This window comes from Puma concolor, chromosome D3, assembly GCF_028749965.1.
Source record: "Puma concolor isolate L17-30 chromosome D3, mPumCon1.1.hap2, whole genome shotgun sequence".
NCBI classification, from domain to species: domain Eukaryota; kingdom Metazoa; phylum Chordata; class Mammalia; order Carnivora; family Felidae; genus Puma; species Puma concolor.
The window spans coordinates 69866656-69883001 of NC_141678.1; the positions used below are offsets into that span (position 1 = coordinate 69866656).

General features: G+C 53.2%; 1 protein-coding gene across 2 annotated transcripts in view; it reads right to left on the bottom strand.

Moving 5' to 3' along the window:
• The window catches only part of MYO5B (myosin VB), a 342952-nt gene that overhangs the window by 12300 nt on the left and 314306 nt on the right, over nucleotides 1–16346 (bottom strand). Inside the window, exons 29-34 of one of the 2 annotated variants that reach the window (XM_086682946.1) lie at nucleotides 15874–15974; nucleotides 9385–9462; nucleotides 6454–6652; nucleotides 6170–6263; nucleotides 3894–4037; nucleotides 1679–1830 (exon numbers count right to left, since the gene is read on the bottom strand). In XM_086682946.1, coding sequence (XP_086539072.1) covers nucleotides 1679–1830; nucleotides 3894–4037; nucleotides 6170–6263; nucleotides 6454–6652; nucleotides 9385–9462; nucleotides 15874–15974 — 768 coding nt within the window. The remainder of the gene's footprint in view (nucleotides 1–1678; nucleotides 1831–3893; nucleotides 4038–6169; nucleotides 6264–6453; nucleotides 6653–9384; nucleotides 9463–15873; nucleotides 15975–16346) is intronic. The other variant, XM_086682945.1, reaches the window with a different exon arrangement.

Consider the following 16346-nt stretch of genomic DNA (forward strand, 5'->3'; position numbering starts at 1 on the left):
TTTCCACAACCATTCAGCACGCCCCAAGTAGGTGTCACAGGCAGGCAACTACCAGTCACGAAGATGAGATCCACAGTCAAGAGGCTGTGCTTCCCATTCCTTCGCTACTGGAGATGTCCCACGGACCTCTCTCCTGGTTCCCTGGTCCATGGCACACACCTGTGCACGCTCACAAAGCTAGGCTGGCTCTATGGCTGAAGAGCACAAAGCCAGGTGGCAGATGAGGCATGAGGCTAGCTGCCCTCAGCTGTACATGAACCACTGGGCATCTGGCCCTGGCACGTCCTCAACTATCAGTGATCTCACCTAAGGGATGTAAGGAACATGCCAGTGAGATACTCTGGTACCCTATTATCTAGAGGGCAGATGTCCCATGGCTTCAACTCTCTGGAAAAGGGCTATGAACCATAACTTTGACGAAAAAGGCCGTTTGACAACCCAAAGAGCTATGACACAGTTTCTGTCCCAAGGCAGATGACCGCACAGAGCTCATTTTGTCAGGTAAAGTTGTCACTGTTTAAACGTCTGAAGGTAGGAGCTATGATGACAATAAAATGAGAGAGTTCAACAGAAAGTAACCGGGGGCGGGGCGGGGCGGGCAGGGCTTGGCATGCTAGGGGCTGAGCCTGGTCATTAAGAAAGGTTTCCCTGAGGAAGTGACCTATGAAGTCAGCCCATGGCTTACCCAGACTGCACAAGCCCCTACATGGCGCTTGCCTTAGAGGCTGAGGCAGGAGAACCCAATCTTGAGTCCCCAGCGTGTCTGTTTAGAGGCAGGAGTGGATAAGATGGTCTGTGGGGCCCAAGGCTGGGCAGGTGGTGCAGAGACAGAGACCAAGCGGGCAGGAAGCTAGGAGTTAAAGGCTGGTGTTGGCGTGCTCCCAGAAGGGAAAAGGGGACAGGCAACAGCAGCTTGGCGGATCTCAGAATGGGCCCGGACTCCATGCTTTCAAGGATAGCTTGCATCCTGAAGTGGGAGAGTGTAGGAGAACGGAGGATGGTCTGTGAGAGCGAGAGCAATGCCACCTGGGGCTTGGGCCTGTGGGGAGGAACAAATCCCTCCCAGCGAGGACTGATCTCCCTTAAAAATCTCACCGCTCACCGTAGCCTCCATGGGGTCGGCCTGCAGGCCAGCCTCTCTCTGCAGTGGTGACCACTACATTGGTGAGGAGTCCTGTGCCTTCAGGTGGAGTTGCTGAACCGCCCCAGAGCCCTGGAGGCCGCCCTGTCCAGCCCAGGCCTCCTCACTTTGCAAGCTGATGAATGTCTGCACCCTTCACTGTGCCATCACCCTGGGCAGCAGGCACCCAGCTCCTTGGAAAGGTCTGGGAGAAGGCCTGTATTCAGGTTGTGCTCCTGAATGTCACTCCAGGGCAGGGTTAGCCCACCCTCACTAAGGCAGAACGTCCCCTCCTTGCATCTCTGGTCTTTTGGAAGCACCAGGGTGCCCTGGATTTCTGGGCATCCTGCCATTTCTGAGCCTGGGCATCCTTTTCTAGAAACTGCCTGGGCATCCTGGTTCCACCGGCAAGCTGTTTCTGGGCTTACATCATTTACCTTCAGAGCTGGAGCCTGGGGAAAACCTGTTGCTGCAGAGCCCAGACAGACGGAAGCTACGGGGAAGTGCAGGTTTCCCTCAATCCACTGCAAACCACCACCTCCGCCACGGGGCGCTCACCTTCAGGACTTTCTTAATGCCGTTGATGGTGGAGGTCAGCAAGGAGTGCACCTTGAGGTCGTCGTTGACGTAATCTGCGTGCCTGATGCACATGTAGAGAATGTAGGCAGGAAGACAGGGCACCGTGCCCGCCAGCGCCTGCGGCTTCAGGTCTGATGGTAACAAACAGCCAAGAATCAGATTTCAGCAGATGCTTGGGTTCGGAGAATCCCGGTCTGACATACAAATCTCTTCAATATTTTCCTGACACTCATCTAAGAATAACCTCTCATGGGGGCATGGGAGGAGTAGGTGAGAAGTCTCCCTGGATACACAAACACCTTCTGACCCTACCAGTTTCAGAAACTAGTTAAAAACTTCTGCCTAATTGGGCTATATCATTAAAGCAGGCTTCTGATGTCTCGTCCTTAAAAGGTGAAGGGAAAAACCCACAGGTAGCTTGCTGCCTGAGTTTCCACAGAGGCCATGGCCCTTGGCCACAAGAAGGGGCCCGGGCCAGGGGCTGACAGGAGCCTGCTCCCCAGCCAGCAAGAGCTCAGGGTGGGGCCGCTGAGCCCACGGCCACGCTGCCTGTCACAGGCACAACGGCCCTTTCGTGAGAGGGAGTCCCGGGAGAACTTGGCAAATTGCATGTTCCCAAAGACAGAGCCCATGTGCCAGAGGCTGGGAAGGCCACAGGGACCTTTAGTCCACACAGCTGTCAGTGTGGAAACTATTTAGCCGGCAGTGGCTGCCCATTCTCAGAGCCGGTAATAGCTTGAGTAGGCTGCTGACTGGCCACGGCCACGCCTGTACCTCCCGGAGGGCCACCATATGACAGGGGTCTCACCAGCCTCTCCCCTAATGGCCTGACCCACATGCAGAGTACAAACAGCTTGTCCTGTCTTGGAATGTCCTATTGTGACTTGAGTCCCGTTTCCCATAGAGTTTCTTGGTCTGCCTAGCCGAATGTTAGCATCTTGGGGGCAGGGACAATGGTTCTACATTTCTACATTTCTCCATCCTCCACAGCAACAACTAGCCAATGCTGGGTACACCCCAGAGGAGGCCAAATCAAGGCTTGGCACTCGTCTGGATGACGAGAGGGACGGAATGGCGGAGGGAAGGTGACCGGGTGCTGTGTGTAGTTAGCTTGGCAGGAAATGGCCTTGTCTGGGGCTGCCTGAGCCCGAGCGGCGGGGAGGAGCCACCTGCCGGCCGGCACACGCAGCCTCCGTTATTCTGGTTTTACTCTAACGTCGTGAACATTGAGTTCCATTCACCACAGATCAGAAGCTCATCCCTAGCAGCACTAGAACAAGATGCAGCCTGTTTAATGAAATTTGAGAGGACTCCTGTCAAATTGTAGGACAACGGTAGGGGAAGTTAACTTTTTTTTTTTAATTTTTTTTTTAACATTTATTTATTTTTGAGACAGAGAGAGACAGAGCATGAACGGGGGAGGGGCAGAGAGAGAGGGAGACACAGAATTGGAAGCAGGCTCCAGGCTCTGAGCCATCAGCACAGAGCCCGATGTGGGGCTCGAACTCATAGACCGCGAGATCGTGACCTGAGCTGAAGTCGGACGCTTAACCAACTGAGCCACCCAGGTGCCCCGGAAGTTAACTTTTAAAAAAGGTTACTCAACTATTAAAAATACTGAAACGAACTGTGTGCTAGGCTGGAGTCACCCCCTTCTTCTGCGGCCCCGGCCTGGCACCGACAGGGTGGGACCTCCGTAAACTTACGTTTCTCTGACATAGGTCTTATTTTAACTTCAAACAACCCTGCAGAAGCTGCTGCTTCTTCAAATCCCTCATGTGTGAGAAAGATTTGTGGCTATAGCACCGACTTTCACCCATTATGTTTCACAACAGGGGGCAGGTGGGGGTCAGTTGCCTCATCCCCATTTTACAGAAAACCCAAGGCTCCAGAGAAAGGAGCTTGTGGCTCAGGGTCCAGAGGACCAGGCGACCAGAGATTCCTCCTTTTTTTCATCCAGGACTCTCTTCTCCACGCCTTTTCCCGCCATGCTGCAGGCAGGTGCTGTATTGAAGCCGGATGGAGCAGGACTAGGAGGGAGGGAGCCGATGTGACTGGCAAACCAGGCCCGGAACCGACTGCGGGCGAGGTGAGGGGGATGGAGGGCTGAGGCTGGGAGGGAGGTGGGGGGTGCAAAGTGCAGAGTGGAGTTGGGGGGGGGGGAGCGGGGTGAGATGTCACGGAGGGTCCTGACCTGTCACCAGGTTCCGAATGAGAAGGGCCTCATCTTCCTTGTGGTACTCCAGCATGCCCTGGAAGTCCTTCTCCTTCCGCTGCACAGTGACCTGCCTGTTGAGTTCATGGCGTCTCCTCTCACTCTGGGCCAGTGCCTGGGCAGCTGAGCAGGAAGGAGACAGGGAGCGTGAAGGGACACTTCCAGGCTGCAGGCTCAAGAGGCAGGGATGCCTTAGGTCAGCGGCGTTTGAGCCTGGGTCTGGGGACCCAGCGTTCTGAGCTCCCCCATCTCTCTCATGGTCTGTCCCTCAGCCCAGGCCACACTCCAAGTGTGACCCAAGTTGCTCAGCACCAGGGTCCGTGCAGGACAAGGGTGGGGAAACATTCTACTAGGTAGGCAGACCAGAGAAAACTGGGGAAGCGCGGAAGGCACAGGCTGCACAGCCCAGCCTGCCAGGGAGCGGGTTTCCCCCACCCAGCTGTGAGAAACGGGACCTGCCATCTGTCTGGGAGGATGTCATGGGCCCTGGCCAGGCCCGCCCTATCCAGTTCCCTGAGTGTGGCCACAGGGCAGCTGTCAGGACAGCTGCAGTGCAGCCCCACGTGTGCGAGGCCTGGGCACCACCTGTGACCGTGGACAGGGAGCAAGGTGGTGGCACTGGCACAAGAAGGTAAGAGACCATCTGCAGCCCCCAAATGCAGATCGAGGAGCAGGACTGCTACATTCAGTCTTTGCAACAATAGAAGGTTGCAAAGGATACAAGAGACATTTCGCTGGCATGGCTGGGGGTACAAAGGCTTGTCAAACCTCCCTCAGGCCTCCTGAGGCCTGACACTATGTGACAGGGTGGTGGGCACCTGCAGGGTCTCCCCAGGTGTGTCTGAGGGCCTCCTATGTACGGGGCACTGTTCTAAGTGCGGGGGCAGACATGATGGGGCATCCCACCATGGATCTACCAGTCTAGCTAAGGAGATGCATCTAGACGTTTATGTGGCAACACACATTACCACACAACCCGGCCAGGTGCCCAGCCCCGAGAGCAGACTGTGGTGATGCAGCTGAACAGACCAACTACTGGAGCTCAAGGGAGGAGAAGGGCTGAGGGGGAGCGGGGGAGACCTGAACAATCAGGTGGGAAGGAGCTGACCCACTGGGCCCTGGGGCACACAAGGCTCCCAGAGGCACAGGAGACTAGCGGGCAGAGTGAGCACCGAGAGGCAGGGGTGTGCTGGAGGGGAGGCTCCGTGTGGGGGTGGGGTGAGCTGGAGCGACTGGAGAGAGGGCACAGTTCATTCCATGGGGAAAGAGGAGGTGGCCAGATACACAGGAGCAGGAGCACAAGTGGGGAACTGGAGGCTGCCACTGTTGCTGGGGGACTAGGGGAAGAGGGGCGGGCACAGAAGCATCCAGGGAGAGTTGATGATAGGTCTTCAAGACTGAACAAAAGGGAGAAACCTGAAGCCTGCATGACCAGGAGAAAGAGAAGTCAAGGAGAACCGAGAAATCCAAAGATGGAGAGGGGCCGATTGGATAAGTCCTGGCTTCCTACAGCTTCCTCCGGAGCAGCAGGTGGACATGAACAGGTGATTAAACAACTGACATCTGTGCCCAGAGGCACGTGGTATTAGGACAGTGAGACACAGCCCTCGAGCCCTGGGGACGTGGCTCTTGAGATGAGGGTGAAGGGATGAGGGGAGGGATTCAGGCGGTGATGGGGGGGGGCGGGGAAACCCAAGCAGTGAGGGCACCAAGAGAGGATTCCATGGTAGGTGGCATGTGACAAGAAGGCATGGAGAGCGATCGATTTATAGTAAGGAGTCAGAGCAAGAGAACATTCTGGATGTTTCTGGAAGAGCAATTTAAACCTGCCTGACCTCTCTGGGCCAGATTCCAGTTTGGAAATTTAATCATAGGACTGACCCCTCTCCTTCCTGACTACCCATCCATGGAGTGGGGTGTGGGTCTGTGTGTCATGTAGCATTCCCCCCCCCCCAAAAGTCTTGCTTCCAGCTTTAAGTCCTTTGAGGGCAAGGACACGGCCTTGGTGCAGAGTTCAGAATAAGCACCCCAACACCTGCTGATTTATGGATCTTAGTCCAGATTCTGGCCAACAGAGAACGTTGGAGCTCATGGGCAGCTCTTACTCTATCACATGACTGCTCTGGGCAGAGGCACCAAGAAACTGGTAAAGCAGAATGAGTCTGCAGAGGGAAGCAGCAGTTAGTTCCCTTCCCGCGCTCGTGACTGAGCACACACGTGCTTTATCACACGCACTCACGCCCGTGCCCACCTACCTTCTAGGTCCTGGACTTTCTTCATGTAAATCTTCAGCTGCTTCTTGAGCTTCCTCTCATTCTTTTCCAGCTTTTCTACCAGTTCTTTAAGGTCCTAAAATCCAAAGGAAGCAGTGTGAGGTGGCCACCCGCCCTGGCCAGGTCAGAAGCCCTTGCTGACTGATGGTGTCTATATTCTCTGTGCCTGCAATAGGGTCAAGGACACAAGCCTTGCCCTTCTGGCAAAAGGCCATCTCTGGCCCCATCTCTTCCCAGAGCAGGATCCGCTGGGCATCTTCACTCACCAGGTTCTCATTGGTGAGCCGGGATATCTCCTGCTGGACGCCAAATTCCACCTGGGCCTCTGGGGAGAGCAGCAGCGTCTGGCAGAAGGTCTGCTGCTGCTTGTCCAGTTCCTCCTTCAGGGCTTCCACCTGGGCCCGGAGCCCCTCCACCTCCTCCTCATGCTCGCGGCTCTGGGCCTGCAGCTGGGCCTCCAGCAACCTGCACCGGGGAGAGGAGGGCAGGTGGCCACGGGGCTCGAGTCAGCGCCCCACGTGAGGGGCCACAGATGGACACGCAACAGAGGAGCAGCCAAGCACACGGCAGCAGCAAGTGCACGAACCAACAGGGGAAGGACGCGGACGCTGAGGGGAACAGACTGGCAAGCGGGCCAGCCTGTCCTCTCTGAGGATGGGAACTCGGGGCCACACACACACCCCTGGTCTTTGGTCTTTTTCAGGACACCCCCTCCCCTATTCCTCACTCTGTGCAGTCTACTGTTTGGGACTGAGAGATTGTCTCCATGTCAAAATGCCACCAGCAGAAATAAATTTCTTACAGCGTCATTTACACAAACGTTATCTACATCTGCCCAAAGCGCATGAGAATCTCCTCGTTAAGACAAAACCCTAGTAGACTGCACTAATTCTATCACCTGTGTATTTCCCTGTTTAGATGATCGGCGAAGTTTTAGAAAGTCAAGACATCAGCCCCCTTCCTTGTTATCTTCACCGCCACCCCACTCCCCCTGTGGCTGTAAATATACCATTTATCTCTAGTCAAAACAGAAATTAAGACTATTTGCAAATCATTTGGGGGAAGGTGTAAGATCAGCTGGTGTCATGATCAGAAGCAGAAAGACCTAGAGAAGATCTGGGGAAAGTTGGAGACACGTCTCAGAAGACTCTGAGTCTAAAAGTTACCTGGGCAATCCTGGGAGGCACCTGTTCCATCATAAGAGAAGGCAAGGGACTAGAGAGGCTTCCTAGGCAGGCTTCTCCTCAGGGCGCACTACTATGAACTAGGAGCTACCTTCTCGGATTCAAGACCCAGGGCAGTAAACAATCACATGAGAGAAAGGAAGGAGGTTCTGGGCAAATGGTACATCAAAAGCAGTCTGGCATGGTCCATATGTTGAAAATTCACTCCGGTCTTTTCCGGGGATGCAAAGATTGTGACCAGAGCTTAGCAGAGTCAGGAACCCGGAAGTGCTCCAGAAACACCAGTAAGAGTCTCCCAGCTGCCCTGGAGGCAGGGAGGCAAAGAGCCATGTTTTTTACAGTTCTGCTAGTTTGGCTGCAAGACAGGAGGGAGCAAGTCTCCCAAAGAGCAAGAGAGTGAGAGCTCGAGAGAGAGAGAAAGTCGGCTGTCAACTCCCCCGTGGACACGCCCAGGTCTTCTGTAGCTCTGTCGGCCCCACAGTGGCACTGTTGCAATGCCTGGCTCACAGGGGCTTCTTGATGCTCACACAAACGAAGAAACGATGGAGAAATGACTGATTCACCCATTCACCACAGGCTGCCTCACCAACTGAAAGAGCTACTGACATGTGGATTGTGGAGCACAGTTCTATAATCACATCAGCATTTTAGAGGACACACGATATTTAGAGAATATCCAATCTTGGCTACAGTACACTAAAAGCATCACCAGGAAGTCATGAACCTACTGAGACAGAATAGAAATACCTAGGTTCTAGGGACTCCACCCCAAGGATCAGCTCCTGATTTGTGCTGTGAGGTTGTACTCCCGTCTTTCTTCTCCACACAGGCTGCAGTTGGGTGGCTTAGCCCAGGGTTCTGTGCAAGGTCTGAGAATCCCTGCCCAAGCATCAGACTAGACACCTCATCTAACTGAGGTCAAGAGATCTGAGGCCACAGCCAGTGACACAGCTGGTTCTAGAAGCCAGGAATCCTGATGCATAGGTCTGCACTTTCAGTTTTGTGAACGCATTCATGTGCTTATTAAAAAAAAAAAAAACACCCAATCTACTGATAGAGAGCCACAAGGAATCACCTGGTTTTACACGGAGGATCCTGCTCTAATAAACTAAACTTCTGGGTGGGACAGAACTTATTGAATAATGGCCATTGGAACGGAAGCATCAGCTTTCATTCTGTGCTTACTACATGCCAGGCACATGCAAAATGCTTCACCTGTGTTAACCCTATTCCTTATAACGACTCCATGAGGCAGGTGCTGTTCTGATCCACATTAGACCACCAAGGGAAGAGACAGAGGTCACCTCATTCCCAGGCAGTGGGGCCACTAGAGACACACTGCCTCGAGAACCAGTTGACCTGGACTTTCTATTCCCAGGAACAGACGTTCTTGTTGTAATGGGACTGCCACGAGGTCATCAGCAGGCAAAACTTTGGAGATAGTGTGTGAGGCCATCAGGTTCCATCCCCACTCTGCTATCACCAGGGTGAGTGAGCTGGGCCAGCACCCACTCCACCTCAGTTTCCTTTTCTGGGGAACAGGCCTGCAGACCACCGCCCCATCTGTTGCTGGGATGCACAAAGGTACGCCATAGTCCTAACGAGCCACACGCTGGCAGCCGATGGAGGGCCAGGACCAACACGTTTTGCTGTTTCCACGCATGTCTTACCTCCCTTGCCGAACTGGTCACTGACAGCTGAAGACCAATGGCTTATGGATTCAGATTCTGATGTCAAGTGGAACCAGATTCAAGTTCTGGATCTTCCACTGAAGCATCAGTGTCCTTGCCCCAAGGAAGGTTCTATCGTGACATCAGGTGCTACTGCCTGGACCCCGCCAAACAGCCTCTCCAATCTCACCCACACAGCCTGAACACAGAGTGCCAGCCGGGTAACCCGAGGGGCCCCTGTGAGTCGTGCCCTTGCCTCCACTCCAGCTGAGAAACAGTTAAGCGTAGACATGAGCAGGCGGAACAGACAAAGCAGGCAGAGGCAGAAAGGTGTATATTTGACCTGGCAACTTGCTTTAGGCCTTGGTAGGCCAAGCCGAGCTCTCCATCTTCATTCAAATATCCCCAATCCTCAGTCTTGCTAGAAATAAAGGACAAAAAAGAGGGCATCCAGTATAGAGGGAAGAGACAGGGAGGCAGACAGACCAGGAAAGCGAGGCCATTTCAGCCAAGGTTTGGAAACCAAGGCAAAGCTCAAGAACCCCCAAGTTTCTCTTTCTTTCTTATAACCAGCACCTGAGCACCTAAGAACATCACCTCTCCCCCAGGCTGGGTCTCAGAAGGGGGTTCGTGCACACTCATGGGGGCTCATGGATCATGAGAGGCTGGGGAGCATGTTGCAGAGGAGAGCAAAGGGTTGCACCTGTCCCAGTAAATTCTGTAACCCGCAGTGGTGCAGGCTGGGCAGAGGCATTTCCTTGCTGTCACACTCCACCCTTGCCCCCACCCCTCCTCTGACCAGAAGGATTCAGAAAAGAAAAGGGAGAATCAGGAGAGATGCAAACAGGGCAGGGAGAGGAGGCCCCATGCGCAGTGGAGGCTGCAGAGGGGCTCCTGGGATGCTGCATCTGGCTGTACCCGGACGTCTGGCTCAGTGATGATGAGGAAGATGGCTACCTACTGTCTGCTTTTCAGTGCTGCTCTCTTCTGTCACTAAGGACACAAAAAGCATTAGCTAATCTCACCTCCGGCCCTCAGTGCACTCGGACAGAAAGAAACCACTAATAACAACGGTGCCAAGCGGGATGCCAACTGAACGTTCTCTGTTCTGCCCGGGGACTGGGGTGCGTTACTCCTGTTGACCCAACCTGGAATGCAGAAGGCCAGTTGCCCTCCCCAGTTGCCCCGTGTCTGCCCGATGCCGGAAGGGCAGCTCCAGGGGATCAGGCACGCGTCCCGTGCTCCCCCATCCACGCACCTCCCCACCTTCACAGCCCTGGGTACACAGGAGACACGAAAAGTCCAGTGGGATAGGGCAGCAGGTGAGCCTCGTCTATACCCGCTGGGAACCTGCCCCTCCCTCTCTGCTCCTAGGGATTCTCCTGCTGGTTGGATCCCAGCAGGAATCGCAAAGGAGCTACAGATGGTGTACGTGGACCAGCAACCCCTCCCTAACTCACAGGGGAGAAACAGTTGTCCCCAGGAGCCACAGTACTGCTCCTGCTGGGTTTCGCGGGAGGTCCAGGGGGTGCAGCTGCCCACTTTACCTCCCAGGAGCTCAGCCTCGTGGAGAGGAGCTCTGGGCCTTGCACCACTCACATAAGCTGCTTCTTGGGTAAAGCTGGTCACGTGGCTACCAGGTCCTACGCTGAAAAGCTTGAAGCAGAGGGCAGGAGCCAGAGACCACAGTGAGCTTGCTTCTGGTGCTACTCTGGCTTCTGTGCCCCAAGCCTACCCTTTACTGTCACAACTTGTGCTCCATCTGGCTGGGCAGTGTGGGGGTTACTGCCAACAAGCATATACTGGGGACCTCTCTCACTTGGGACTCTAGCTCCTCAAATGTCCAGACCGGTCACCTAGGCCTGGCCTCCCCAGAGACTGCCTTTTATTGTAGACTTTTTGCTGTCCCCTCCCGTGCTTAGCACTTACCCCGCCTGGGTGTTCCATTTATCCTAGCAAACGCAAAAAGTGAGCTGGGCCGCGTCAAGGGGGAGCTGACAGCTTAGCCCCTTTGCCCTTCTCAACTATTAACACATTTAACTAGGGCCTTTAGTAGCTAGGGCTTTAACCCAACAGGCAGCCGCGGGGAGGCATCGCTGCTGAGTAGGAATGCAGGGTATTTTGCTCCAACCATCCTGTTCGCCATGTGTGGAGAGACCCCAAGATGGAGAGGACTTGCCTGACACTGACACCTGGGCTAGAACCCAGGTGGGCTCTGGCACCTGGCCTCTGGCTCTTTCCCTGCCACACCGGCTGGCCCTCATGCCCCGAGGAGGGCTGCTGGCTCTCTCCTGGAGGGTCACCGCGTTCCTATAGTTCCCTCGATGGCAGACTGAGTGCCACCGCTCACCCTCTGCCTGTGCCTGTGTGTTGCCGAGTTACACAGTGAGGAAGTGAGCATTGAATTCCTGCTCAGGGGGAGACACTCTCAGAATTCTTAATTCTGAAACACGCCAGGCAGTATGCACAAAGATAAAAGGGGAGACTGTGAGGGCCCGTCATCCCACCGTGCTCAGGAAGTCAGGCAAACCAGTAAATTAAAAAGCAGTCAACCAGCTCCAGGTCCAGCCTTTGTTGCTAGATGAAAGAGAACCAATTCGTCCGAGAGATTCTCCCTCCCCTCTGCGCGCTATTAGGACCGAAGGCCTGGGAGGGAGCGCCACCTGGTGGCATGAGAAGGAAAACCCCAAACGACAGCTTACAGGAATTTTTTTTTTTTAAATGTAAAGTACCTACGTCAATTAAATCAACAAACGTTCACGGAAAATCTCCTGGGTACACACGACTGTGCTGAGCTCCGTTCCCAAAGAGGCTGCAGATGCACTTGAATAAACCGCAGGTACAGTCTCCAACTGCAGGAGACTGGAGAACCGGCACCCAAAAGGGCATGTTGTGGTCATTGCCTACATGTCCCGGGCCTATTATGATGAAAGTGCTCAGCTCACCGATCTGAGGTTTCTTCTATATCTTTTATTACATAACCTTATTAACTGTAAATATGAGGCAGCAGAAAAGGCCTAGGATAATATTTGCTTTCCCTCTGTGGAGAACATCAGGACTATGACCCAACAGCAATCCCTCTGTCCTGGCCCAAGGACCTGCCTCCCTGTCGAAACAGGCAAGGTTCCTATGAGCATGATGATGGTCAGTTTTCGGTTTCGGAAAAAAGCATGTGGTGCTCCACAGATATGCTTATTTCTGTAGCTCACACCTAGACTTTCTACCCAACTGCCCAGGAGATTCTCTGCAATCTCTGAGAAAGGGAGGCAGCAACCCCAATGCCATGAATAAGACGGTCTGTGGACAAATATACCACTGAATTACCGCAGACAGGAATTACGCTGATGGCTTGGGACCCACTGAATCCTGGGAAACCTTAGGAGGGCATGATCACCTCACAGAAGGAAGCCGAGAGTTTCTAGCCGGGAACAGTTACAGTGAGCACTTGAGAGGAGGGAGTTGGGGAGCATGAGGCTCTTCCTGCTCCTTTGCTCTTCTGAGACAGACATCCCACAGCAGCTGGGGCTCAGGGCCAAAGGAGCCACAGAACTCCGAGCCCATCCTAAGGAGTCCGCACACACCCCTGTCTGGTTAAACAGGATCTTCAGTGTCCCAAGCAGGCCCATTAGGGGGTGAGTAATAACCCCAGGTTTATCTGTTCAAGCCCAGGTGGCATCAGGCAAAGCTACCTTTTGTGCCGAGGGCCTCCTGTTGTTTCTTGGAACCTGCTGGGAGGTGGGGCTGCAGTTTCCTGGGACACAAGCAAAGGTCCAACAATGCGCTCTAAGTCTCCCTTTGGAGTTCCACAGACTTGAGCGGAAATGGCTGGTGGCCAAAGGGGCACCATTGCTGGACCCAGACCTGAGCTCTCACCACACATGCCTGCTCTTCCTTAGCTCCGCGACCTTGAGCACATGCCTGGTTGACTTGACTATGGCCATACAGAAAATGGTAATAATGTTGCTGGTTTCTCTTAGTTCCCAGAATGTGAAAATGGGAGCACTTTCTGTAAGTGGAAGAGCTAGCCACATTCCTGTGTCTCCCCCCAGAGCCGACCCTCCTAACTGGCCTCCCTCCCAAACTTGAAAACAAAGGAAAAGACAATTGTAACGATCAAACAGAACTCCATAAAACTCTGGAAGTTAGCGAGGGAGAGAAGTTCCAAATTGAAGGACCCTCCTAACTGGCCTCCCTCCCAAACTTGAAAACAAAGGAAAAGACAATTGTAACGATCAAACAGAACTCCATAAAACTCTGGAAGTTAGCGAGGGAGAGAAGTTCCAAATTGAAGGACCGTGGATTCTGAGAGAGGCGATGACTGGGCATGGGAGAGTGTCTAGAATCCCTCCAGAAACCTAAGCAAAATTCAGTGCAGCACTGTAAGCTTTTCCTTGCGAGAGGATCGATTTTTGCAATCCCTCCCACCCCAAATCACACATGCATAATACCACCTCTGTTCAAACCAGAACACTCTCTCTCAGAGGGAAATCACAGGAGAGGAACCGCAGCTCGGCCTTCAGGGCACTCTTATCCCAGGGGTGGCCCTCCTAACCGATGTCCTGGCTGCCGAGCTCCAGCAATCACAGCCTGCATCCTCCTGCCCTGTCCACCTGCCTGCCGCCATCCTCTCTCACTGCAGAGATCACGGTGTGGGTGAGGCACAAACCACAAAGCTCGCTTTCCAAGTGTGGCAGGCACTGGGGAACTGGTTCTTCAGGCTTCCAAAGGCTCCTTCCTGTACTTGGTTTCACAGGCTATTAGTTCCCTATTGTACCCTAGGCTTGACTGGGGAATGGAATTATTTTAACATCTAAGAAAAGCTATTTTTATTTTATCACCAGCATTATTACTGCTGCAAAGGAAGACAAATCCAGGGTAGGAAGCAGCCTCTGGGACTGGATCCCCGGACAACCATTTAGGTGAATAAAAAGGGAGCTGAGAGTTGATAATAGCAGAAGATCAGAAAGATAAGCACTCCCTCGCCTGTCAAGGTCCAGCTTGTCCTCCCTGCTCTCCCCTTTTTTAATTCCAAGTATCACCTGTGCTCTTTTTTCTTATTCAGTGTATTTCTTCACCCAAGATAATTCTGAATGACTAAATCTGGACTCCAGTTTCAGCACTGAGAGGGTCACCTTCATTTCCTGTTCTCTCTCCTTTGGGGACCAGAATCGCGTCTCTCTGGAAATTTACTTTCCTCTGGGGGGTCTTGCTAGAATGCCTGCATCTTCTGATTACCTACACAGTGCGCGGGAAGCGGCCCGGCCTGGCAGTCAGGCCTTCTGGATTGTACCTTGACTCAGTTTCAGGCTGGCTGCTTGCCAGAGTAGCTCATCCCTTCTGGGCCTCAGTTTCCCTATCTGCAGAAATGGGCTAGTTTAGAAGACGTGTAAATCACAGCGTTAAAGTCTTCAAGTCCCTGACAATTCTTGCTGACAACTTCATGTTGCAGTTAGCGGCACCTGCTGACGGGTTCTAGATGTGCTTGCGGTTTTCATCAATTCTGTACAAACGCTTCGTGACTGATCACGTCGGTGAGTTGAGGCGAGAGAGAAAGGTAGCCAGGGAAAAGGCTGGCTCTGTTCTTACAGGTGCCCACAGGGGCCCCGAGAGGCAAAGACAGTAATAACGGCAGAAAGTGTTCTCAGTACAAGACGTGGACTAACTCACCTGACCTTCTCAATCTCCATGCGAAGTACACTGCTGTGACTGTCCCCGGTTCAGAGGAGGAGACTGAGGCACTGAGTGGTTATAAAGGAGTTACTAAGTAGTTGGCGAGTGGACTCCAGAGTGCAAGCATTCTGCCATAGGGCCCTGGGGTCTCATCCAGGCCCTGCTGCCTCCCTCAGTCAGGTTCCCTGGCCATAACCCGGGCAGATCTTTTAATTTTTTTTTTAATGTTTATTTATTTTTTGAGAGAGAGTGCAACAGGGGAGGGCAGAGAGAGAGGGAGACACAGAATCTGAAGCAGGCTCCAGGCTCTGAGCTGTCAGCACACAGCCTGAAGCGGGGCTCGAACCCACAAACTGCGAGATCATGACCCAAGCTGAAGTCAGATGCCTAACCTACTGAGCCACACAGGTGCCCCTGGGCAGTTCATTCTTAAGGAGGGACTAGAGGTCTGTTCACTAAAGTCCAGGGAAAACTCATTTGAGCCAGTATGATAGGGGTCAAGTTCTTCCACCCAACCTCTGGGGTGCCTAGCTTGGGTTCCATCTCTTAAATGACAGGCACTGGGGCCCACCAGCTGGGTTGAGTAAAGCTAATATTAAAGCAAAGATAAAGGAGTGCCTGGTGGGGGCGGGGTGCTTAGTTGGTTGAGCATCTGACTCTTGATTGCAGCTCATGGGATCAAGCCCCACGTTGGGCTCTGTACTAACAGCATGGAGCCTGCTTGGGATTCTCTACCTCTGCCCCTCTTCACGCCCCACACACACACATGCTCTAAAAAGCAATAAAAAAGCGAAGAACTGGAGCAGGAGCAGCCCCTCCCAGGACTTAGTTGGGCTCATCTGGTGCTGGCTTCCCTCTAGGGGAAAAGCCACTCTCAGCTGGTCCTTCTCGCTCCTCCTGTCCACACTTCCAGGGAGGCTCCCTTTCCAAAAGCTCTTCATAAGATCTGGGTTCTGGATGCCCCAGCTGTGTTACTGGAGTCTTGCTGAAGCTGACAAGTGGTTTGCTAAGGGCATGGGATTCAGAGTCTGCTCCTTCTCGTTTACCTCCTATAATACATAAACCCTGATGCTGAAGAGTGTCTGAGAAACAGCCATCACATGTCAGGTTGGGCAAGACCCTTTTCCATTGCCTCCTCTAGTTACCATGAGGGGGGACTTACCTGTTTGTCTGGCAGACCCCATGATAGGCCTCAATGGCATCTTCCTGATCTACATGCTTCTCACTGTTAGGCCAACTTGTTCTGGCATTAATGTTCGGCTCCTAGAAGGTCCCAGGTTAAAAGAGAAGTAACTCTGGTTACATAAACAACTGTTGCAAAACGACTTTATAGACTTTGTATATACAGAGGCATAAAAACAAGCTTTTGAGGGGTGCCTGGGTGGCTCAGTTGGTTGAGCATCTGACTTTGGCTCAGGTCATGATCTCACGGCTCATGAGATCAAGCTCCTCACTGGGCTCTGTGCTGTGTCTCTCCAGCTGAGAGCCTGGAGCCTGCCTTGCATTCTGCATCTCCCTCTCTCTCCCTGCCCTCCCTCACTTATCTCTCTTTCTCAAAAATAAACAAACATTAAGAAAAATAAAAAAACAAAAAACAAGCTTTTGGGGAAAAAACAAAGGCTCAGGATGACCTCG